Source organism: Alosa sapidissima, chromosome 17 (genome assembly GCF_018492685.1).
Source record: "Alosa sapidissima isolate fAloSap1 chromosome 17, fAloSap1.pri, whole genome shotgun sequence".
Classification (NCBI taxonomy): Eukaryota; Metazoa; Chordata; class Actinopteri; order Clupeiformes; family Clupeidae; genus Alosa; species Alosa sapidissima.
This window is the reverse complement of record NC_055973.1, coordinates 2066368-2092225: the sequence shown is the minus strand read 5'-3', so window position 1 is coordinate 2092225 and position 25858 is coordinate 2066368. Positions and strand designations below refer to the sequence as shown.

Genomic DNA, 25858 nt, shown 5'->3' with positions numbered 1-25858 from the left:
GTCCGTGAATCTTCCTCCCTGGTCTACACCCTATTTCTAAAAAGAAGACGGGCGGAAAATCAGATATAATTCGTACCCTGCCCGGCGTGTCATGTTTCCGGCGGATCAACTAGTTTGCAGTGGCTCGCGTGTATCCATTTGGTTTTGCCCTGGACCTTTACTGCCGACTGTGTTATCAACAAGATCTGATACGGCCCATCGTACTTCGCTTCTAGCGCTAACCTTTGGGGCTTGTGAATCATCACCCACTGACCTGGCACTAGAGAGTGCCCACCTTCCGGAGGGTCTCCCCAGGCCTCTTTCACTTGGTTAGCCGCTGTCTGGACCGCTTCTTTCAATTGCACACAGTAGTTCAGCATTGCATCTGATGTCAGGTGGATGTCGGCTTTCCTCAGATCAATCGTGCCTGGTGCGGAGAAAGGCCTGCCAGTCACGATCTCAAATGGGCTGAGTCCTGTGTCCCTGTTGCTTGTAGCACGTATGCTACACAGGACTGTTGGTAAGGCGTCAACCCAAGGAATGCCTTCTTGATGTTTCTTGGCCAGTCGTTCCTTCAGCGTCCGGTTGGCTCTCTCCACCTGCCCAGAGGATTCTGGGTGGTAAGGGCAGTTCAGGGACCATTGCACATTCAGCATGCGGGCCACCTCGGCGTAGACTGCTCCAGTGAAGTGTGTTCCGTTGTCTGAGCAGATCTGTTCCGGCAATCCGTATCGTGGAATGATGTCTTTCACGAGGACTTTGGCAGTGTGTAGTGCAGTTCCGGATCGTGCAGGGAACGCCTCGATCCACCTAGAGAACTTGCACAGGACAATCAGAACGTCGCGATAGCCTTTGCACTTTGGAAGGGTGATGTAATCTATCTGAAGAACTCTGAAAGGCCCTGGTGGAGCAGGTGTTTTCAATGTTGGCAGCTTGACCTTTCTGTCGTGGTTGTTTTGCCGACAGGTGGCACACCGCTTGACGATGTCCCTGGCCGTTGCTGTGAACTTTGGGGCCCACCAGACCTGTATGAATCTGTTCCTCATTTTTTCCACTCACACGTCCAAGCGAATGAATTTGCGTCGCCAGGTATGGCAGAAGACTTTCTGGAGCCACTGTTCGTGTTCCAAACCTCCACAGGTTGTCGTCATGGAGCTTCGCCGCATTTTCAATCCAAGTCCACTTCTCTTCTCGGCTTGCGCTGTTCTGCATGTCTTTGATGTTGGCCAAACTTTCCCGTTTTCCCTCTTCAGATGTTTCCTTGACCTTCTTGGTCACTCTCATCATGCATTTCTCGTTGTCATTTTCAAAAATTTTCCTGTTACCGTTAGATCCGTCCGTGTTTCCATTTCCGTGTCCATTCTCGTTAGTCGTTTCGTTATCCCCTCCCTCTCTTTTTCTTGCGGCTGTTCTTGACGCCGCATCCGCCAATGCATTGCCTCTTGCCTCAAGGGTGTCTTGCCTTGTGTGTGCTTTCACTTTTACGACTGCCAGGTCTTTTGGTAGTTGCCTTCAAGCAAGGCAGTAACGTAACGATGTAGGATCTTCAATGCGTCAAAAGGGTGCAGGTCTCTCATCTCCTTGAGTTCTTTTATCTTCGTCCAGGTATGCCGTCCGGCATCCCGAGGGTGTTGTATGGCGGCGGACCACTTCTGGATTTCGTCGCCCTTTGCTGGTTGGTAGAACACACACACCATCAGCGTTGGCTACTGTGCGTACTGGGCATATGAGGGCCTCATCAGCTGATTCATCCCAGACATCCCATCCCTCTGCTGGTGGTCTGCGCCTCTTGGTCTTGGGCTTAATTACGGGAGCAGCCGCTCCCTGGCTTGCATCAGATGTGGATGGGGCGTCAGTCACGGGGACAGCAGTTGCGTCATCATTCGCTGGTGCTTGGTTGGCTTGTTCGGGTGGCAGGTATTGGGGATTGGTTGCAGGTGGCGCTGGTAACCGCATGGATGGTGTTGGAGTGGGTGCTGTAGCAGTGGCCAGTGGCTGGTAATGGCCCTGCTGGGGTTGAGCAGGTTGTTGGTAGTGGGTCACATATGAAGTGTAGAGGCCAGGGCCTGTTGGTAGGCCCATGCTGGCTTGAGCATCAGCTGTAGATTGTTGGAAGCAGGGGCCTCTCCCTGTTGGCTGTTGGTACCCGCCAGGTGGGGTGCTGTTCATTGGCTCAAACAGACCTCCAATAGCCGGATAGTGTGCGATGAAACTGCCTCCCAGCTCAATAGTGTCAGAGATGTCCACTGCACTTCCAGAAGCCTCCACCATGGCAGGTGGCGCTGCTGGGTCCAAGCCGTGCAGTGTCGGATAGAGGCGGGTGCTGTGCTGCCCTCCACGCCCCCCTCCCCCATGATGGGGCTGTGGTAGTGGGAGGAGTTGGCTCCTCCCCTCAGAGTGGCGCGCTGGGACTGCTCCTCTTCGCCTCATTCCAGTGTGTTCTAGCAACATGTCTGCTTCTGCCAACTGTTCCTCCAAGTCACGTTTCTCCATCTCACTTCTCCAAGTCTTGTCTCGAATTTCTGTCTCCAATTCTTGTATCTTCCTTCTCAATGACTCTTCCACAATTTCGGCCGTCTGCAACCTCTTGCCAGCTTTCCCTGCCTGGGATTTCAATTCTTCTGCCAGACATGTAGTACGGTGTTTTTCGGCATCCACCTCCTGCGAGCAGGATGCCCGCATAGCCCCCATAAAGGATCGCCTTAGTTGGCTCATTAACAAAAAGGCATAGGGCTCACGATGTCTGTTGTGCTTTTTCCAACTCAAATACACCTCACGAACCTTCTTAGGTGGCCAGCGCCCCTGGACAATAGATGCTGGATCAATTTCAAAATCTGTTCTCAATTTTTCCTCAAATTTGCCCAATTGAAATTTCTTCGCCATCCAATCTGACACACAATCTTGTATTTTAGCGAATGTCTCCTCCTGCTGAGGCTTCACTCCTCATCATGGTCAGCTGCTTGCTTATCTTCTTTTTGCTTATTGCGCCCGCGAACTATCTCTGATTTCTTACTCTCTTGCACAATGTCTTGTTCCAAATTATTATTGGGGCCCGAAGCCATACGAATTGGACTATGTGTTCGTACAAGGACGAGGTCCTTTATTTAAACTTTTTACTTAAATTTGTCAGTAGTGTGTGATGTTTTAGTGCCAACTTTTGCGATTCTGCTTTGGCCAGAGAAAAAAAACCTCTCTCTCTCTCTGTCCTTCTCCTTTTTTTTCCACACACTCACACACACACGCTCGCTGCTCCCGCCAGGGAAAAGAAAACACTCTCTCCTTATCCCTCTCGCTCCGTAACCTGGCACTTGGTAAATTATTTTACTCACAGCATGAAGCCACAACAATAACTTTCACCAGTGTCAGTTCCACTTAACTCAGACTATTTCCTTTCTCCCCAAAAACGGCTGGACAACGACAAAAAATTAATGTCTCACTCACACCTTTAACGATCTCTCGTTAAATTCACAGTTGACCAAGTATATTTGCTGCATTGGATCAGTCTTTCTAGAACAGGCAAGAGCTTTCTAGCCTCACTTCAGCAGCGCTGCATCACCCATACATTAAAACAACTAGCGGATGGTGGGCGCAGGTGCTGTTTTGAAAATTGGTCAAAAAACTTTGGTGCGGATGGATGATAAGTTTTGCTATGGAGTTATGGTTGAAATAATAGCCCATCAGCTCATCTCTAGTGTGTGTGTGTGCCTCTCTCTCACTCAGAGGGGAGGGGGAGGCTGAGGGGTCGATCAAGCATGGATTCTATACTCTGTGGTGGATAGGATCTACAATTAGGCCTAGGTGTTAATTAATATTACTACGCTAGGTCGAAGTACTCCCAAGTGCTATTGCGCCAAACATTGTAGTTCTCCTGTTTATTCGCTTGGAAAATCGCCACGTTTCATGTTTGACCATAGACATTTTAATCAACTACTTGTGTAACTGTATTTAAGTCGGGAAAACGTGGATGTTTTTGATTACTGCTACGTCTGAGCCCGCTAGCATAGCAACATGCTAACACATTCACGCCGCGCACCAGAGCGTTTGAGTGCACGTACCGACATGGGAGAGGTATGACTCAACTCGTGAAAACATATATTACTACTGACATTGGGTGGGGTGTTCCTTTAACAACACTTGTGTGTTATCAACTGCGGTCATCTCAGCCGTCGTTCGTTTAGCCGTCATTTGCCTTAATGTTTAAGTTCCCAGCATCTTCTGACATTGGTAACAACGCGACATCTGGCGACACTGAGCCCAAAGCAGTTGAGAAAACAGCGATACGACATTATGCGTTTACTTCCGAGTTTCAAAATAAAAGTTAGAAAACGGTGAACAACTGTCAACGACTATGCAACGAAATGAACTACGTCTATAGGGCCTACTTTTCACACATTTCTGCACAAATTACTGCTATTCTTGAGGTAAGTGACACAAATTCATGACAAAACATGATTAATACGGTAATCATGACGAAATCCTAATTTGAGCACATTTCATAAGACGATGGTACAACTTAGGTTATGACATAATATATATATATAACATAAGACAGCTTCATGCATAAACGACACCAATCATTATTGCATGAATAAAATGAAAATGATAACCAATATGACACCTGAGACAGAGACATGGTAGAAAGATATTGTTTTAGTCAATCTAAGTAACACAGAACTTTGCAATGCATGCTGGGTAGATAATCTAAAGTAATACTTCAGACTCAATAAAGGGTTGCTACTGGATATGGATCATACCTGTCAACACTCCCGTTTTTCCCGGGTTTCTCCCGTATTTCAAGGTCATCTCCCAGCACCCTCCCGTTTTGTTATTTCTCCTGGAAAACTCCCGTAATTTGCATGGCCATCAAACTTTATTTTAAAATCATTGATCCATTCAGGTTGCCAGATTGTGTATGAAATACACCCTACACGTATACACGATCACTTAGTTTCAATTTCAACTGTTTTGTCATAGGCCCAAAACCCAAATAAGGAAGTGGGTGCCAACTGCGCAGCCTGAGTCTCGTCGTAAGCAAGTGGGCTAGTTGAATGGCCTACTCCAGAACTAGCTGTTGTGAAATTGTTGGGAATTTAATTGATTAACACATCACATAAACTGTTATTGAGTGTTGTTGATACACTGAACTTGTTCCCTCGGAACCAAATCTGACAGCAAGCAGCTTTGGAGTTTTAGGGCCTGTCCACACGGAGACTCTTTTTAGGTTAAACGCAGAGGTTTTGCTTCGTCTTGGCCGAGCGTCCAAACGAATCCTGTAAACGCACTGCCCGAAACCGCACTTTTCTGAAACCTGGTCCCAGAGTGGAAAAATCTGAAACCGTAGCCCATTTGAATTCGTTTAGACAGCAAAACCGCACATTCTGCTTGCGTATCGATGATGTCATTAGAACTCACGTTAAGCCGATGGTAGCACACTGAATGCAAATGCGCGATTTGATGCAGGCAAACAGGCAAACATATTGACTGTTACTAACGAAGGTTATTGGTTATAAGGTATAGCAATATTATAAATGTGGCGACAGAATAGCCTAGAACTTGGGTAAGCCTTGCGTTTAGTAGCCAAATTGCGGTGATAGCCAAAATTAATGTGAATCACGGACTATCCTACAACCAAAGAAAGTAAAGGTGATTAGTAGGCCTACCTACTAGTTGTTAGCCAAATAAAGGACGGGACTGCACCCTTCACAAACCGTAAAATAAAGTTTATTAGTTTTACAGTTGACAGTTCACCATCAGTCCACACAAACAATTCTGGTTTCCTTGCACTGGCCATTTCGTCGTAGCCTATTCTGTCTGTTTGTAAAGCGCAAGTTTTGGTCAATTTCTGTAAAGAAACAGTGCCACCTATAACAGCTAACAGTGCCGCCTGGGGTATGAAGTAACGTGTTTTGAGTCGTGTTGAGATGGATCCGTTTGGACGCAAATATTTTTGATACGGTTCCAGGGAAGACGGAGGAAAAAAAGATCGGTTTGGTACGTGTGGACTAGGCCTTAGAAGTAGGCGAAGTAGGCTGCAGGCAGGCTGGTGGATACATAACATAACTGCCATGCGTAAGGTAATGGTAAGGTAAAAGCAGCGACCGAAATGCAGTGTTGAATTGGAAATGAGAAAGTCAAAAGTAGATTATGCTGATTTAAACGTCTGATGCCAGGTGGGTGCTACACATTGGTGGTTGTTAGTGATGTTCCCCTTCACTGTGAATCGCTTTGAGTGTTGTGAAAAGCGTTGTATAAATGTAATTTGTTGTATTCTCTGCCTGTTATTTCTGCCAGTATTCTCCTCCTCCAGTTACCAACTGTTCAGAGTTAATGTTTGTTTTTTTAACCTCAGCCATCTTGTGGGCCTGTTCTATCGGACCATCCGCATGCTGGATAATGGAATTAAACCTGTCTATGTGTTTGATGGCAAACCCCCACAGCTGAAATCTGGAGAGGTGCGTAGCATTTACTCAGCTCTTCACAATTACCATACTAAATGCACAATTACCATATTAAATGTACACTGTCAAACAAAAAAGCAATTTTTGATGTCAGTTTCACACTGTTCTTTGTCTGGCACTGCCGATGGACACCAGTTGTATTCTTCGTGGTGTGGGTGCAGTTAGGGAGTAATTGATCAACATTATATTGAAAATGAATTGAATCAGCTCAAAGATCATGAGATGGACACAGAACGCATTACACTGTAAAACTAGGTTGTGTCCTCTGTGTATTGCCCTTTCTGTGTATTGGCCTCTATAAGGGTCAGTGGTATAATAGATAGATAGATAGATAGATAGATAGATAGATAGATAGATACTTTATTGATCCCCAGGGGAAATTCAAGGTCTCAGCAGCATACATACAACACAAACACATTCTTTAACAGCAGAAAGAGTAATTAAAGTATATAATATAAAAACACAACTAAGCAGTAAGGACAGTAGAAGATAAAGAATATGCTAAATATACTAAAATACAAATTATACTAACACTTAATACAATATATAAAAATATACTAAATTACAAAAATACAAATTATACTAACACTTAATCTAAATCAATTCTAAAAACAGTATCCACATAGTGGTGATTAATAAATCAGAGGCGCTTGCAATGACTGAGGCAGGGACTGAGCCTGTGATTCTCTGTGCTCTAAGGTGCTCTGTGTGAATGAGTGTCATGGTGGTAGTGCAATGGTGATAGTGCAATGGTGATAGTGGTCATGGTGATGGTGCAAATGAGTAAGTCAACAGTGCAACAATGCAGAAATAAAGTAGAGTAAAGTCTATATATCTATATATTTAACTGTTTAAGAAATGTATAAGTGTGGCCACAGTTCGGCTGTGGCATGGAGGGGGGGGGGGGGGGTTATGCATATGTGCTAATATAGCACGCAAACAGTATGTTGTTTTTGCAAAACAAAATGTAAAGTAATCATCTTTTATTTGCTGGGGACAGCTGGAAAAGAGAACGGAGAGGAGAGCAGAAGCTGAGAAACAACTTGCCCAGGCCCAGGAGGCAGGTATGTCTGAGAGAGTGCTGATCTTGAAAGTTCCACCTTCCTGAAACTTCACCCCATCTTAATAATAAATACAAAAAAAAACTTTGACTATTTGGGTGTTTTAATTGACTGTTTCTCAGGTGAGCAGGAGAACATTGACAAGTTCACCAAGCGTCTTGTGAAAGTCACAAAGCAGCACAATGACGAATGCAAGAAGCTGCTCTCGCTAATGGGAGTCCCTTATGTTGAAGTGAGTTTTGGGTAAAACCTTAACCCGTGTCACTCTGGGAGCCTTGCTGTAAATTTAGACAACATTTGTTTTTGAAATTGTTCAGTAAATTAGCTTTAGAGAAAGAGTACATGTTAACAATTACATCATTTATTAATTTAGCATGCTTTTATCCAAAGCGACATAATATGTCAATTATGTTATAAGAGCCACTGTCCCCAAAGACTCGGGGTGGAAGCTGGGTTAAAAGTGCTAAGCTGGCAGCATGGACAGGAAGTAAAGCATTGTTCTCCTCTTGTTTAGGCTCCCTGTGAGGCGGAGGCCAGCTGTGCTGCCCTGGTAAAGGCTGGGAAGGTGTTCGCCACGGCAACAGAGGATATGGACGGATTGACGTTCGGAACCAACGTCTTGCTGAGGCATCTCACAGCCAGCGAGGCAAAGTATGGTCACTCTCAGTGCACTGCACTATAGATCCGTTCAAAACCAGCACAGCTAGTTTGAAATGAAAAGGAATTGGACTTTAGCATAATGCTCTACAATGTTGACTTTAAGACTTGTTGTTTTTTTGTCCCTCTGTCCCTAGTTACCATTACTGCCAACCACTTGTGTGGTTGAAAGGGTCTATACATACTACCAACCACTTAACACACAGTGTTGTATAGATCAGCAGAGCATTGTATGGAAACATACACACTGTAGACTAATAATACTACTAGGATTACATTGTGTTTATAGCCGCTTAACTATAACTGCCCTAAAGGATCAGTTATGCTCAAATGGATGCAAATACAGACGGAAGCTTCTGTCCATAGTCTGCATTCATAATGTCTGTTTTTTTTGCCCATTTACTTCAAGCTTATGGACACAAACAAAATGGATCAACGTATGAAACGTATCCATTTCTGTATGGAAAGGGACCATAAACAGGCTTATTAATTACAATGTTACCAGCAAGTGGACTGCAGCATATTTATCAAGCTTCTCTACTCACACTTCATATCCATGGATATTTTAATTTCCACAGGAAACTACCCATTCAGGAATTTCATTTCAGTCGCATTCTACAAGAAATTGGGCTTTCACATGAACAGGTATTTCTCTGTCCGCATGTTACTCCATGATCACCTTGCAGATGCAAATGTTTTGTGTTTAATCAATCCTCTCACACTTGCAGTTTATAGACTTGTGTATCTTACTGGGCTGTGACTACTGTGGGACCATCAAGGGTGTTGGACCTAAGAGGGCAATTGACCTGATCAAACAACATGGCAGCATTGAGGAGATTCTGGAGAATATTGACCTCAAGGTAAAGCCAACGCCATCTTAATATACATAACAGGATGTAACAGGAATGACTTATTGTTTGAGTCCACAACCCCTGTGTTTGTTGGGGGCAGGGTAACTACCAAGTAGTGAATGCTGGTGTAAGTGTCTTTAGGGTGGTATTGAACTGATTAGTAGGTTGCATTTACAGACTGACCCAAACTCTTTCCTTTAATGAAGTTTATTGGGCAGAGATGAATCATGAGTCATGGTTTCAGATTGTTGACACACCTCAAGGTTACATCTCAAGGTTAGCTCAAGAGACTTGAGATTAGAGACAATTTTTTATATTAACCCACACGCCATAGATATTACCGTATATACCGTTAATACCGTATTTTCTGCACTATAAGGCGCACTTAAAAGCCTTTCATTTTCTCAAAAAACGACAGTGCGCTTTATAATCCGGAGCACCTTATATATGGATAAATTGGGGGCCTAGCAGCGAAGCTGCGAAGGCACCCATTGAGTTACTAGCTTTTCCTATTATTATACTTCCGCCATTGGAGTCTATGGCAGCCCATAGAACGCCTGGCTAAAAAGTGCTGAAATTTGGCAGAAAGTTTCGGGACACTCCACTGACCACTCACACTCATTTACGAACCTCTAAACCCAGCCGTCTAGCGCCACCAACAGGTCAAAATCTGGCCGAAAATTGAACCGCTGGGTCTAAAGTTATGAAATTCGGCACACTGATTCAGCACTGTCCCATGATCACTCTCACCAATTTACAGAACTCTATGCCCAACACTCTAGCGCCACCAATGGGTCAAAACTAGATTGCATTCATGCATGTGACTATTGACCGTTTCAGCGGTCACAAATTTCATCCGATTTTCACGGAACTTGGCGGAGATGATTGTCAGACCGAGCCGCACAAACGATACTTGTCCTATTTTTCAAATTCCACTTTATTGGCCCATGACGATATGGCGATGAAGCCGCAAAACAGTAGGTGGGCTAACATCTTGAAGACTCTTTAATGTATGAAGTCCAAACTTGATGCAGGGACATATTAGCTGATTGTGAGGACATGCAAGGAAAGTGGTCTCATTTGGCCTCTAGAGGTGCTGTAATAAGGAAAGTGAGCTCACATCTCAACACTTTGGTGTATGAAGTCCAAACTTGGTAGAGGGACATGGTAGCTGATTGTGAGAGCTCACAAAGACATTGGGGCAATTTGGCCTCTAGGGGCGCTGTAACAAAGTAAATGATCTTATTTCTCAGCCATTCTTTATCCAATTGCAATCAAACTTGCTGTGAGTGCTTGCTCATGCCATGGCAACGCCATTCCTGCTATAGCGCACTGCTAGGCCCCCGCATTGCTGCTTGCAGCTATATTTATGGTTGTTATGGCTACCGTAGTCAGGGGCGTCGCGGAGTAGGCCTTATACACGTGCTTCACCATAACATTACAGTGTGTGTATAAAGACCCCAAAATGGCACCTGTCGAGACACACTTACAACGCAGAATTCAAACTCAAGGTCATCAGTCACGCAGTAGAACATGGGAATAGAGCAGCTGCGAGAGAATTTAACATTAATGAATCAATGGTATGGAAGAGGAGGAAGCAAGAAGATGAGCTGCGTCAAGTAAAGAAGACCACACAGAGTTTCCAAGGGAACAAAGCGAGGTTATTGTGGGTTATTGAACAGAGAGCAGCAGGTAGAAGCGTCTCTATTCGACTGAAGGCAACAGCGTTAGCACGGGACATGAATATCGATGCCTTTCGTGGCGGGCCTTCTTGGTGCTTTCATTTTATGAAAAGACGTAATCTCTCCATCCGCACACAAACTACAGTCTCGCAGCAACTGCCAAAAGATTACGAAGAAAAGCTGGCCACTTTCCGCGCATACTGCAAAAACAAGATCACTGAAAAGAAGATCCAGCCAGAGCACATTACCAACATGGACGAGGTTCCTCTCACCTTTGATGTTCCCGTGAACCGCACTGTGGAGACAACAGGGACCAGAACGGTGTCTATACGCACCACAGGAAACGAGAAGTCATCCCTCACTGCAGTTCTCAGTTGCCAGGCTAATGGCCAGAAACTTCCACCCATGGTCATTTTCAAGAGGAAGACTTTGCCTAAAGAAAAGTTTCCAGCCGGCGTCATCATCAAAGCTAACCCAAAGGGCTGGATGGATGAGGAAAAGATGAGTGAATGGTTGAGAGAAATTTACGTCAAGAGACTGGATTGTTTTTTTTGTTTTTTTACAACTATCCATCCCTATTGATCTACGACTCCATGCGCGGCCATCTCACCGATGCTGTCAAAAACCAAGTGAAGCAAACTAATTCGGTGCTAGCCGTCATTCCGGGTGGATTAACTAAAGAACTCCAGCCGCTAGATATTGGTGTCAACAGGTCGTTCAAAGCTAAACTGCGAGCTTCATGGGAGCAGTGGATGACAGAAGGCGAACACACATTCACCAAGACGGGGAGACTGCGCCGGGCGACTTAACGCCACTATCTGCCAATGGATCGTGGATGCCTGGGCCTAAGGTATCAGTCTCAACTGTGGTCCGAGCTTTCACGAAGGCCGGAATCATCACTGAACTGCCAGGTAACAGCGGCGACAGTGACACTGACTCGGATAATGACGAGAGGGATCCCGGCATGCTGGATGCCGTAATCGCCCAACTGTTAAACTCGGACACTGAAGATGAAGAATTTGAGGGATTTGTGGACGAGGAATGAACTGAAAAACTGAGTGTATTGTGTTGTGTTTTGCCCTACACACATTTGTCATCTAACGTAGTGGTTTTTGAGTTGAGAATTAATAGTAAAGGAAACAGAGCCCTCAAAAGTTGAGGTACCTCCACTTGAGGTAAAACAAAACAACCATGTTTTTTTTAAATCTTTTTCATATGTCTAGTTTATAAAAAATAAACATTTTTTACTGCACAACTACTTTTTTTTGGATGGTATTTCAATCCTCCCCAAAACCGGAACTTGTGAAAATTCCGGATTCTGAAAAAAGGACATTATTTGCTTTGTTCCATATATCTTTGGAAATAATGATCAGATACTCTCCAAATGTGGACTGTATGTCCACAGGTAGTTGGTTCATATAATGAAGTATCACATTTATGAGTATGTAGCAAATACCGGTACATATTCTTCAACATACATGGAATGTAGGCGGAAATTGAAAAGGTACAAAAGACAATAAATAGACAGAAATCACCATTAAATGTAATTTACAAGTACTAGATGCTTTTATCAGTTGTTTGACAATTCAGTTGACCCTCTGGTGTCACTAGCCACCAATAAACACCTTGTGCCACTAGCACTGTGCAGTGAAAAAATACAATGGGACCCTATGCTTTGGCGTAAATGGACACGTATAATATCTGGTAAATGTGTATATTTAATTTGAACTTTTTGAACAGATACGTGTGTATGAAACATGTGTCTTGTAGCCTGGCCCCATCCATCTAGATCTTCTTTCAGAGACTGCTAGTCTAAGCTGTGCGAGTGGATAATTGGACCCAGTGAGGTGGTGTAAATAGCAAAGTGAAGGGGACCCTAGCACCGAGTCCTGGGGCATGCCTGTGGATAGGTACTGATATGCGGACAGTTGTCCTAGACAGAACACATTGAACAAGTCTGTGAAGTAGGATTCAAACCAGGAAAGTGCTGAGCCAGAGATGCCCATGTTTGAGAGTATGGAAAGAAGGATACAGTGGTTAACAGTACCGAAGGCAGCTGATAAATCAAACAGGATGAGGACCTCTGGCTTCTTTTAAAGATCCCCTGCCACACGTATTTCATTACTTTGTGGTAATGTCTGAAGTTCTACCATGGACTCTAACATTTTTTGTGGAAAACATGCCTTCGTTACCTTGTTTCAAGCCATTCTAGTGTGGTATTGAAAGCCTGCATGAAGACTCCGCTCGATTTGCGCCAGTTCTCATTAATATTCAACGAGCTAAGCTGCTTGACTCTGATTGGCTAACAGCTAGTAGGTTTTGTCCATAACATGACTGCCATTATCAACTAATTTTAGCTTCATGGCATGAACTTAGCTTGGCTAGCGAGTGCTAGCATTGTCCAATTTATATGTGCATAAATAAAACCTGCTAGGCTAGCGAGTTCATTAAACCTGCGCTTCCTTGAGTTGACAATTATGTTTTACTTACAGGCACTGGTCGTAGACTGCGATGGTGGCCTGTTCCAGGCTTCAACAGCAACCTTTTTGCAAAGCCTGTGGCATTGTTCCAAAAAATAAACTGAAGCCATTTGATCCTCAAGTCTGGGTTCTTGGGCAAAATGCATTGTTGAATTCTATTTGTGCATAGCGCACAAGTCCGCATGAGTCCCATATAGCATCACAATGAATATGAAGATCATGTTAAAAGTTAGCTGGCAAAAACATAAATATGTAGGTTACATACCTGATGTCACTGAGCTGTCAAAGAGGCTACGGAACCATATCTGTATGTTATCGCTAATTAAACTCAGCTGACTGGTGTTAGCGCGTAGCCATAGTTGCTGCTAAAATGCCTACTAGCGCTGGGAATCTAAACACTTCAACACCGACATGTAGCCTAACATGTTCAAAACTATTGCGTGTTATGGGGGAAGACATGAAATTCCTTGGAGCATTTGGGAACACACTGAATAAACTGGAAAGTAGAGTCCCTGTTAGAATAGCTTGCTTGCAAATGCCGTTGTCCATGACTGGCAGTTCTATGGCAAGCGGTTTTAACATACCTCATGGCAAACCGCCTACACTGGGTAAACTTGAAAGCAGAGCTTACTTGTGTGGCATGGCAAGCTGTTTTAACATTTTAAATGTATTATGCGTGGGAGCAATGAGACCGGTACCGGTTCAGGCACCGTTTTAAAAGTATTGATTTAGCACCAGAATCGGATAAAACCCAAACGATACCCAACCCTATTTATAACATCAAAGGTAAAATGGTGCCCTCTAATGGCGATGTTGGTCAATTGCATAGGTCAGGGGTGTGCGCAGAGATTTTAGGCAGGGGCTCAGCCTAACAACCCACTACTTGCCCTATGACGACTCCTAATCCCCTTGGACAATTAATTTCCTACACTGGACTATTTGAACTCTTTGACACTAAATAAGATTCATGCATTATCATACTGGATATGTAACCATCCCACCACCTTGTAACATACACCTTAGGTGGCTTTAAACACCATGTTCTTTTCGCTACACCTTATTAATTTATCATGTAAACTAGGGATCGACCGATATGGTTTTTTCAGGGCCGATACCGATATCAATTATTACCAAAACAGGAGGCCGAAAACCGATATGTCAGTTGTCAAAAAGGGGGGTAGATAGTAAAGGCTATATGCTGCAAAAAATGTATTCAAAATAATTTAATTATGCAAACTTTTCTTTCTTCTTTTGATACACAATTGTCTATCAACTTGCATCACTTTGCAAGTGTAAATCCTGTGTATCATGTTAATCCAAAAGCTGAGTGATCGCAATTATTTTCATAGAGTAGGCCTGCACAATGGGCTATGTGCTTGTTAAGGGACCTGTCACAAAGAGGATGCTTTGCCATCGTGTGTGTGAGTGCACGAGAGGGAGAGGAAGAGGTGCATGCGTGATGGCAAGTGTTACAGTTGAATAGTTTAACAAAACAGTTTTAAAATAGTTTTTAGGCTATTTAAGCATGCAATTTGTGTCCATATGTAGGCTATAAACTACACTTTTGAGAGCCTAAAAGGCACGTTAATAGCCAGCTCAGGACACGATTTTGTTCAGGTCGGATTAAATTACGGTTGGCCCTGGGTGCATGTAGTCTTTTCTGACAGTCCGTTTCAAAAAGGAGCAATTAACTTTTTGACGTTCGCTATCGCATAATTTAGGACTTCTCTGTACTATGTCCGCCGAGGTGTCCCGTTATTCACAATTAACGAACAAGGCGGAGGCAGAGAACTCCCGACGCGCAGCACCCGAGTTTGTGGGATAACTAGTAAACAGCATCAGTAACGTGCATCAATCGGGAATTCGCTAAATGAAGGAAGTGGGTGCTTTACTTATTGATCCGGATCAAAGAGACAATAGCTTACAAAGTGGTGTTTTTGTGACTTCAGTGTAGATGATTGTGATTCACTGCAACTTCAGCAATGTAGGCTACCTTCCTTACCTTCGAAAAATAGCTCCGTAGGCTACAGCTGAAGCCCAGTCTGCCTCAGTGAGAATCCTAAACTTTGTCTGTGTTCAGTCTTCGATCCTGATTGGCTGCATTCGTGTTAACTAACAAATCAGACGGTGTAGTGGACGGGACAATGCTCTTGACCACAGAGTAGCAAATTCAGGGAGTGAGAGACGCTTTACAAACAAAGTAGCGCGTTTCATTCTTTATCCATTTCAATATCGGCTTATCGGTGGAAAAAATGACCGATACCAATTATTATAAAAATGCTAAATATCGGCCCTAATAATCGGCCAGGCCGATAATTGGTCGACCCCTAATATAAACGGGCCTTACTGTTCTGTACTGACCCTAGGCAGATGGGTCAGGCCCTTGAGTTTGCTCGAGGTTTCTTCCTACATGTTTCTCCAATTCTAGGGAGTTTTTCCTCGCCCCTGTTACTCATGGGCCTTCTCTGATTGTTTAACACTCTGTAAAGCGCCATGAGACATGTGCAATGTTTTGCCGCTCTAGGTGCTCAAGCCCCCTTTGACGTTTAAGTGTGCACATGCCTGGCATAGGTGACTGACTGTCCTCATTGTGGTCAAATTTGTATGAGCAGGCCCAGAGATTGATTTGTCCTGCTTAATTTAAAATATTTGGCATGCAATGGTAAAATATTAACACTCTCACCTCTCTCTACCTGTGCTCACAAAATTTAAATGTGCACACCTATGCTTCTTCCACATGCCCTGATGAAGGCTGAATAGTCGAAATGCATTGGCATGTAGCCACTGATCAATAAAGGCTTTTTATTTTTGTACAGCAGTGCCTCAATTCTTTTGATTTTTCTTTGTAAAGTATTATCTATTGGGTTAACAGTGCCAATGCATCATTGATGTTTGTGTGACTGGTGCTTTCTGTAGAAATACCCGCCACCCGAAGACTGGCTGTACAAGGAGGCCCGCAGGCTCTTTCTGGAACCAGAGGTGGTGGACTCTTCCACCGTGGACCTCAAGTGGAACGAGCCAGACGAGGAAGGACTCATCAAGTTCATGTGTAACGAGAAACAGTTTAAGTAAGGCACCCTGGGAAATAAATACAATTGCCCTCTCATTTACAGATGTAATCCCTAGCAATCCCTGTCCTGCTTGTGGCCTTAATGTTTACTACAGATTTGAGCCAATTTGAGCGCCATTATATCTACTAGTGCTGTGCCCATTAAAACATGCCATTCCTATAGAAAACCTGTAGCCCGAGGGATGTGACTCAACAATCTCTGGTAGCCTATAAGTAAGATATAAGCAGGGGTGGGTAGAGTACTGAAAATCTATTCTCAAGTAAAAGTACAATTACTCCCTTCAAAAATTACTTGAGTTAAAGTAATTATTCCTATCTGAGAAATCTGCTCAAGTAAAGTAAAAAAGCACTTTGTTAATAAATTACTCAAGTAACAAGTAGTTGTTGTTATTTACATTTTTATATTTTTGATGGCCCTTTTTTAAATAAGGCACCCTGGAAAATTAATACAATTGACCTTTTCATTTACAGACGTAATCCCTCTCAATCCCTGTCCTGCTTGTGGCCTTCATTTTTACTACAAATTTGAGCGCCATTATATCTACTAGTGCTGTGCCCGTTCATACATGCCATTCCTAGAAAACCCGTAGCCCTAGGGCTGTGACTCAACAATCTCTGGTAGTCTATTAGGAAGCAGTTTCACTGGTCTATGCAGTCATGTTGAGCAGACCAGAATATTGTTTTAGGACCGCTTTGGACAAGCAGCTGCTGGCATGACTGAAAAGTAGCATTAATGATGAGATAGTCAGACTAAATTAATTTTAAAGCACATTTGGCTGATAGTTGGTTGTTGGGCCAATTACCTGTTTACAAGGACCCATAGGGACTGCCCCACACAGACGCGCGCGCACACTCATACACAGACAGACAGGATCATGCCTACCCTTAGTACATGCTTTATCAATCAACTAAGAATATAGCTTTGCACAATAAACTTACAAATATTGCATATAGCAATAATATAAGCTCAGATAACGTTGGGCTAAAGTTGAATTTCAAATCTCACACAGTGCCCACCAAACGAACTTGCAACATTGAATCATAACCTACTGCTAGCAAGCAAACCATGGTATATCTTGGCATGTACTCTTGGCCAACCTAGCCATAGCAAACATTGCAAATTTACTATTAGTAAGTTACTAGGTTACCACAATAATGTGTCAATAATCGACTGATAATAACAAACTCTCAGCTTACCTCAATAAGCTTTTTCAAATTAGACGGCGAGTTTTTGAAAGCCATTAGCTCGTGGTACTTGGATCCGCAGAGCTTGCATCAGCACATCCGAAAGGAGTTGATTTTGCGTCCAACCAGTTTGAAAAGTTCTTCCAGGGATGCACACGGGTTGGCTGGTCTTCCTGGCTACCAACCTCCTTGCTGGAGTGTGAAATGAAATGAAAGAAATGAAAACAAGCCAAAATGAAATAGAAGTAACAAGGCTATTTTTAAAATGTAAGGAATAGAAAGTGCAGATATTTATATGAAAATGTAAGGAGTAGAAGGAAAGAAATAATTACTCCAGTAAAGTATAGATACCAAAAATGTCTGCTTAACTAAGGTAACAAAGTATTTGTACTTCGTTACTTGACACCTCTGTAAGTGACATGCCGCTCTGTCTGACACTCGTTGTCTAGCTGTGTGGCATTCTGAAACGTCTTTAAATTTGGGACCATTAGCCTATCGCTTTTTTCAATTTGGGACCTTGCAGTCGGAATTTATCATTTGTTTATTCCTAGTCTCAAGTCCAAAGTAGCCTGGGCTATTTTAAGTGTCAGTTTTTACACATGTTTAGGTCATTTTGAATAGCCACTGCATACCCGTGTTTGTTGGCGTGTTGTTCTGCATACAGGGAGTCTTTATTGTTGAGGTAAGACATGATGATCATCCAAATATCTTGCATCTTGCAGCCCTGATTCAGTGCTGCCAAAACTCCGCTTACCCTCTCTGTCTCTGGTTCTGCGCTATGCTGTGTGAGAGGGGGAGTGGCTACAGTAGAGCGGAGAAAGCCAATGTGTGCTTCTTTTACCGATATATTTAACGGTATCTTTTGCATTACTTATCCAAACAACGTCAAACTTGGCACTGCATTTACTCGTGCCCATAGCAAGACTCCTGTGAACGGTTCGAGAGCGATGCGAATAACAGACAGACAGCCGTTCCAGTCATTTATAGACAGATATACCATAATATAAGGTGATGTACTGGCAGCGTATATATTTTTCTGCTTTGCTAGGGTGGTATTCTCACTTTTTACATTCTTTAAAAGAACTGTGCCCTTGGTGTAAAGTGGACAGCATTATTTCATGACGTGTGTCTAGCTAAGCATTGTATAAAACAATGATGTAGTCATCAGTAATATACTAATGCAGCTAATGCATCAGTAATGCACATTCATTTTCTTAGAATAAAGCAATGACTCCAGACTTTATTCAGTAACATTTTGATGAGTGGTCGTTAAGCTGGTAGTACTCACTGTCATGGATGAGGAAGTTGAGGCTGACCTCAGTTCTGTTATGTGGCCTGTTGTGTCTGCAGTGAGGAGCGCATACGTAACGGCTGCAAGAAGATCATGAAGAGTCGCCAGGGAAGCACTCAGGGACGTCTGGATACCTTCTTCACAGTGACAGGCTCACTGTCCTCCAAACGCAAGGTTGGTAACAAGCAAGAGGGAAAGAATGCAGGGCTCTACAGTGCGCCCATTTCACTCGCACATGCGAGTAAAAATGATGGCGTGCGAGTGCAAAAAAATATTTAGGCGCACTGGTGCGAATGACTTCTAACCATGTCAATGTTTGTCTACAAAATACACCGCAACATCAAGAAACGTTACTGGTGCAAAAGAATCACGTCGCGAATGCAGCATAAAAACTACACCTCCCATCAACGTTAGCAGTTTCGCGTTGTGACTCGCTAGTAGTCGCTTCTATCAAATCCAAGAGCATGCAGAAAAAGTGGAAGTTAGACTAACCAGCCAAGATGCAAAGATTGAAGAAATTAGTTCTTCTATCCACCGAATTCATCGGATATCGGAGGAACAGGATGAGATTCTGAGAATGCAGTGAGAGAAGAAAAGGTAACCTAACATGCCTTTTAGCCCAGTTGACGTATTGGCTGCAATATGCAAAATATAGCTGTAGCGAACAGGCACAAAAGTAGCTTCCCGTAATTTATTCAAAGGTAGAACGCTACTGACAACTCCAGGCTTCCACGCATGCTTGTTTGTTTACACCGAATACAAGCTGAAGTGCAAAACGAAAGTAGGCCTAACGTTTGCCTACTGCCCCCATCAATGCAGATATTTCAAATAAAAAGTAAAAGTATGAAATATATATATATATATATATCCTTGATTAGCCTATGTTGGGTTTTGTGGATGAGAAAATGTTGTAGTTAGCTGTTTTAGGCAGTATGCAGTCAGATAGGTCACCGTGGGCATATTTGGATTAGCTACAGATGGATTCACAAATAAATAAATTAGCCTACATTTGGCAGGATACTTGATATACAGGCTAAATGCAAATATGGCAATGTATTATACTATTTTACATTAACAAAATGTAGGAAAATAGAAGAGACTGAAAATAAAATAGGCACTGATCTTTAAAATCCTATTTCCTGTAGCCTAAATGTTGTCAGTCATTCTTAATATTCGCAGTTGGTGCACTGGCATGTTTAAGTGTTAGCTGCAGTGTAATGTTAGATTATGTTTAAGTTAAGTACAGAACTGACTGTGCGCCCAAATTTTTGTCTGTGCTCCTACATTTTTTAACTTGGGCGCACAAGTGCTCCTGGAAAAAAATGTTAGTGTAGAGCCCTGATCCTTTACGCTTGTTTGCTTTTCTCCTCCTCTGTAGGTTAATATAAGCTAACACATTTTAACAGCCCAATTCAAATATATTTTATTTAATATACTTTAATATTATTTGACACACTTTTGTAGGCTATCTTGTCATAGCCAGAATAAGCATTAAGTGGCTATTGATTGAAAAGCAGTCACTGGGAGTGAGAGGGAGCGCGGGGGTTCTTCCAGTGTAACAATGTGATTCGTCTTGCTAACTGTGAGAGGCCACAAGCTCGCAAAACTGGGACTGTAGCAAATAATACATAGAAACATCTGGGTTAACATTGGTGGAAATAAATAGAAACATCTGGGATAACATTGGTGGAGATAGATAGATAGATAGATAGATAGATAGATAGATAGATAGATAGATAGATAGATAGATAGATAGATAGATAGATAGATAGATAGATAGATAGATAGATAGATAGATTATTGATCCCCAGGGGAAATTCAAGGTCTCAGCAACATACAGACAACACAAACACATTCTTTAACAGCAGAAAGAGTAATTTAAGTATATAATATAAAAACACAACTAAGCAATAAGGACAGTAGAAGATAAAGAATATACTAAAATACAAATTATACTAACTAACACTTAATCTAAATCAATTCTAAAAACAGTATCCACATAGTGGTGATTTAATCTGAGCCTATGATTCTCTGTGCATAGTAAGGTATGGTAAGGTGCTCTAAGGTGCTCTGTGTGAATGAGTGTCATGGTGGTAGTGCAATGGTGATAGTGGTCATGGTGATAGTGCAAATGAGTAAGTCCAACAGTGCAACAATGCAGAAATAAAGTAAAGTCTACATATCTATATATTTAACTATTTAAAGAAAATGTATAAGTGTGGCCACAGTTACAGTACTGCATAGAAGAGGACGCGGGCAACAACAGACTGGTAGAACATCCTGAGGAGCTTACTGCACACATTGAAGGACCACAGCCTCCTCAGGAAGTACAGCCTGCTCTGCCCTTTCTTGTAGAGTGCATCAGTGTTGGCTGACCAGTCCAGTTTATTGTCCAGGTGGAGACCCAGATACTTGTAGGTGCTAACCACCTCCACATTGACCCCATCAATGTGGACTGGTAGCAGAGTGGGCTTAGACCTGCGGAAATCCACCACCATCTCCTTGGTCTTTGAAGTGTTAAGTTGAAGATGATTGAGTTTGCACCATTGCACAAAGTCCTCCACCAGGCTCTTGTACTCCTCCTCCTGCCCGTTCCTGATCCACCCCACAATTGCAGTATCATCAGAAAACATCTGCATGTGGCATGACTCGGTGTTGTAGCAGAAGTCAGATGTGTACAGGGTGAACAGGACTGGAGAGAGCACAGTTCCCTGTGGCGCTCCGGTGCTGCAGATCACAGTGTCAGAGATCGGTAATCTGTAATCCAGGTTACCAGGTGAGCGTCCACACCCATCTGCAAGAGCTTGTCTCCCAATCTGAGGGGCTGGATGGTGTTAAAAGCACTTGAGAAATGAAAGAACATGATTCTCACAGCACAGGTGTAAGGGGAGGGGAGAGAGAGGGGTGCATCTGGGATCTGTGTGTCTGATGGCTGTTGACTGAGGTCGTTGTCACCTCATTGTTCGTGATCGCCATGTGGGGGAGGGGTGCAAAATCCAGTGATGGTGGGGGTACGATAGCCTGTGATGATGGAGGTGATTGTTGCACTGGTATTGAGGGGGTGTGAGGGTGGGGGCTGGGGAATGGTGGACAGACCACTGCCATTGGAGCTGGAGCAGGGCAGTCAAACCTGTTGTATAAGTGGTTCAACTGGTTCACCCTGTCCAGGTCCCCCTCCACAGAGCTGCTGTTCTTCTTCAGGCCAGTGATGACCTTCATGCAGTCCCATGTCTCCTTCAAGTTGTTTTCCTGCAGCTTCTGTTCCACCTTCTTTCTGTAATCCTCCTTAGCTTACTTCAGCTTGAATTTGAGTTTCCCTTGCACGCGCCTCAGCTCTGCCATGTCCCCCTCTCTGAACGCCATCTTTTTCCTGTTAAGAAGGGTCTTGACATTGCTGGTTATCCAAGGCTTGTTGTTGGGAAAGCAGCGTACAGTTCTGGTGGGAACAACAATGTCCATGCAGAAGTTCAGGTAGTCAGTTGTGCACTGTGTGACCTCCTAAGTCCTCTCCATTCTGTAACACACTCCAGTCAGTACACTCGAAGCAGTCTCTCAGAGCCTCATCCACTTCGGGTGTCCACTTCCTGAAGGTGCGTGTGGCAACTGGTAGCCTCTGTACTTTGGGCTTGTACATTGGCTTGAGATGAATGAGGTTGTGGTCTGACTATCCCAGTGGGGGGAGGGGGTTTGCACTGTATGCATCCCTCACGTTTGCATACATGAGGTCTATTGTCCTGTTTTTCCTTGTAGGGCAGTCAACATACTGGTAAAAAATTGTGAGTGTGGAATCCAGTGTTATGGGATTGAAGTCGCCAGAGATCACAAAAAAGGCGTCAGTGTGTTGGGTTTGAAGCCTTGCGATTGTGGAGTGGATGACGTCACACGCTGTACCCGGGAGAGCTCGAGGTGGAACGTAAACACAGACGGCAATTGCGTGCGAGAACTCCACATCCTTACAGCATACAGTCTCCTTTACTGTTACATGTCCGGGATTGCACCATCTATTGTTAATGTACAGCACCAGTCCGCCTCCCTTCTTTTTGCCAGAAAGTTTAGTCTCTGTCCAAACGAGCTACACTGAAGCCAGGCAGCTCAACGTTAGAAGTGGGGATATGGCTTGTTAGCCACGTCTCCATAAAGCATAACAAACTACATTCCCTGTACAACTTCTGGTTTCTTACCAGGGCATCCAGTTCGTCAGTCTTATTAGCCAGTGAGTTCACGTTTCCCATCACAATCGATGGAACTGAGGGCTTGTATCTCCACTTCTTCTCCCGACGCCTCGTCTTCACTTTTACTCCTGCTCTGCAACCCCGAAAGCACCACAGTTCCTCTGGAATGTTGTCGCGAACACAGCCAGCATTCCGTCGTAGTGCGATCAGCTGGTTCCTTGTGTACACAAGCTTGCTGTCGCTGGAGCGTTGTAATATGTCCGTATCCATAGGATAGAATAAAAACACTCCTCAAAGTGTGTAATCCAAAAAGTTGCAAAGTAAAAAGTAAACAAAAGACGTAGAAACAAACACTAAGACACGGAGCTGCTGAGTAGGCTGCCACACTCGACGGCGCCGGAACATTAATGATAATAAAAAGATCAATGCGGCTCCTAATTGTTGTGATAAAGTTAGGATCAGAAAGTAGTAAGGAATTGAAGTGCCGGGGGAACGGGACACGGATCTGCCAGGAAGAGAGATGACAAGAACTACTGTTGCATGGTCTGATATCACAATGGGGCTGTACGAGCATAATCTGACTGAGAGGAGCTTATTATCGATGAAAAAGTAATCAATACGGGAGGAAGTGCTATGGACAGGAGAGAATTGCTCCATAAAGGACTGTATGACTTTAAGTCAGGAACAGAGAAAAAAAAGTTTAAAAAAAAAAAAGTTATCTTTGGACCATATACATTTGCCAACATCAAGCTATTGCCTCCGATTTTACCTGTGATGACGACAAAGCGCCCGTTCGTATCTGATATGATGTTGGTCACAGAGAATGGTACTGGGCTTTACTTGAAAATGAGGAGTGGTAGAGTCGGCCTACTCACCCCCTATGCATCTGATGGTTTAAGATGGGGTTTTTGTAAAAACGCTATTTTAGTATTTAAACATTTTAAATGGTTTAACACTTTGTTACGTTTGACAGGAGAATTCATCCCTCTAACATTCCAACTAGGAAATCTTAATGCACCACCTGATGTAGGCAAGGAGTTTAAACTTTAAGTATATGATGGGCTTATTTTGAGGGTGTGTGCAAGGAACAATCATTTACGTTGATCGCCACAACTCCCCACACCTGCAGCCCAGCATCAAGGAGAGGGAGGAATGATCCGTCGCCATGATAAACATATTGGGTAAAAGAAGCAGCACGCAACCAAAAGCAAAGAAAAGTGAGAAAATGCACACAATGAAACCTAACAGAAAATACATTAAACAAATACCCCAAACTTGGCTGCCTCTGTTGCAGACAGGAGCCATGCCTGCTCACCGCTTGGCAAAATGATAAGGAGCTTGGCTGGATAGAGGAGAGCCGGCTTGTATCGAAGTTGATAGAGCTCCGCCATGGAGCTCTTGAACTCGGCGCGCTGCTTCAACAAATCGGGGCTGTAATCGTCGTAGAAGCTGATCTTATGGCCCTCATAGAACAGGTCGTCTCGTTTGCGAATGACCAGGTCCTTCATTTGGAAGCGTGGTTGTGGGAGCGAGCTCGTCACATGTCTACTCAGCCCACCTCATTCCCGGAAGTCCCCTCTCGTGCGTTACTTGTAACGCGTTACTACCAACCCCTGGACATTTCAGCCATTCCCACTGGTCGGGGATCAAACTCTGTAAAGTGCCATGAGACATGTGTAATGTTTTGCCGCTCTATAAGTGAAATTAAATTGAAATCTTTGAGCTGACGTATTAGTATACACACTCAAAATTGGAGATACTATCCTTCACCATTCGGTCAAATGACTGCAAGAAATTTAAAATGATCACTACAAAGTTAACAACAGCATGGCTGCCACTGAGGCCTGGCCATTGGCAAATGATGGCCTTTTCTTAATGTACTGTATCTGTTTGTTGACAGGAGCCACAACTGAATGGCTCAGCCAAGAAGAAGCAGAAGACTGGAGCGACACCTGGTAAATTTAAGAAGGGCAAATAAAAGGGTCAAGAAGGCAGGAGGACAAATCATTGGAGTACATTCTTCTATTCCTTTTTTCTGAATTCCGTTTCACTCTTTCTTTATGATTCAAAGCAATACTGGCTGCAATATCCTTTTAATGAACTTGTGTTGACAAATGTTTTAATAAATAGTTTTGTGTGTGTGTACCTTGAATAAAGTTTGAGCGCGTATTTACTTGTAGGTTCTATTCATTTTGTCTGTGTTTACCATGTTTGTTTGTTTGTTTTTTTTAGTTGAAATGATGATCCATGATAAGTGTGTATGATCAGAAAGGACAGTCGAGTATCTACAAGAATAGATGAGGAAGAAAAATATCTCTTTTAGACATGCTCTCATCTAATCAAATACTCAGGCAAAATATGTTTGTTAATGCTCAGTTGATGCAGAGGCATTGCCATTTGCAAAGTTTTAACAAGCAAATGGAAGAGGGGAAGCACAACATATTCACAATGATGATCAGAAAGGACAGTTTTTAGATATCTCCATCAGATATGCTGCCATAGACCTGGCACCCTGGTACCCAGATCTCCTTATATGGGCAAAGATTGCAGGGGCAGCTTTTGGTTCCTTTTTGCAGGCATACTTAAGAGGTCTATAAATGGATGAAATTGTTTGCATAGTTTCAACATGCAAAAGTAAGTAATTGTTGACCTATTATACCCTTGCTACAGGTGCAAATTTATTTCATTGGCTCATTTGAATAACATTTTGGGGATGGTGGTGTAGAAGTTTTGCCCTGTGTCTCGAAGACCTATAATGTGGTAATCATATGTTATAATAAATAATGTGAGTCATTATTGAGTAAGGATTTAGGCTACACAAATAATGATCCCTAAATGCTTTGGGTATTGGGCTTTTAAGTGCACAAGATGTATCCGACGAAAAAAACTTCCGACGAAAAGTCTTACTTTCATGTCATCCACTTAAACTTTCCTACTTGCTAGATTTGACCAATCTTCCATAGCCTACGTGC

At 43.3% G+C, this 25858-nt stretch overlaps 1 protein-coding gene across 2 annotated transcripts in view; it reads left to right on the top strand.

Annotated features, from left to right (window-relative positions):
* Positions 1-25055, top strand: part of fen1 (flap structure-specific endonuclease 1) — a 40240-nt gene extending 15185 nt beyond the window's left edge. For both annotated transcript variants that reach the window (XM_042068071.1, XM_042068070.1), the window contains exons 4-12: positions 6329-6431; positions 7438-7501; positions 7621-7730; positions 8013-8149; positions 8734-8800; positions 8884-9015; positions 16085-16236; positions 18774-18888; positions 24787-25055. In XM_042068071.1, coding sequence (XP_041924005.1) covers positions 6329-6431; positions 7438-7501; positions 7621-7730; positions 8013-8149; positions 8734-8800; positions 8884-9015; positions 16085-16236; positions 18774-18888; positions 24787-24864 — 958 coding nt within the window. In that variant the 3' untranslated portion in view covers positions 24865-25055. The remainder of the gene's footprint in view (positions 1-6328; positions 6432-7437; positions 7502-7620; positions 7731-8012; positions 8150-8733; positions 8801-8883; positions 9016-16084; positions 16237-18773; positions 18889-24786) is intronic.
* The last annotated feature ends 803 nt before the right edge of the window (positions 25056-25858 follow it).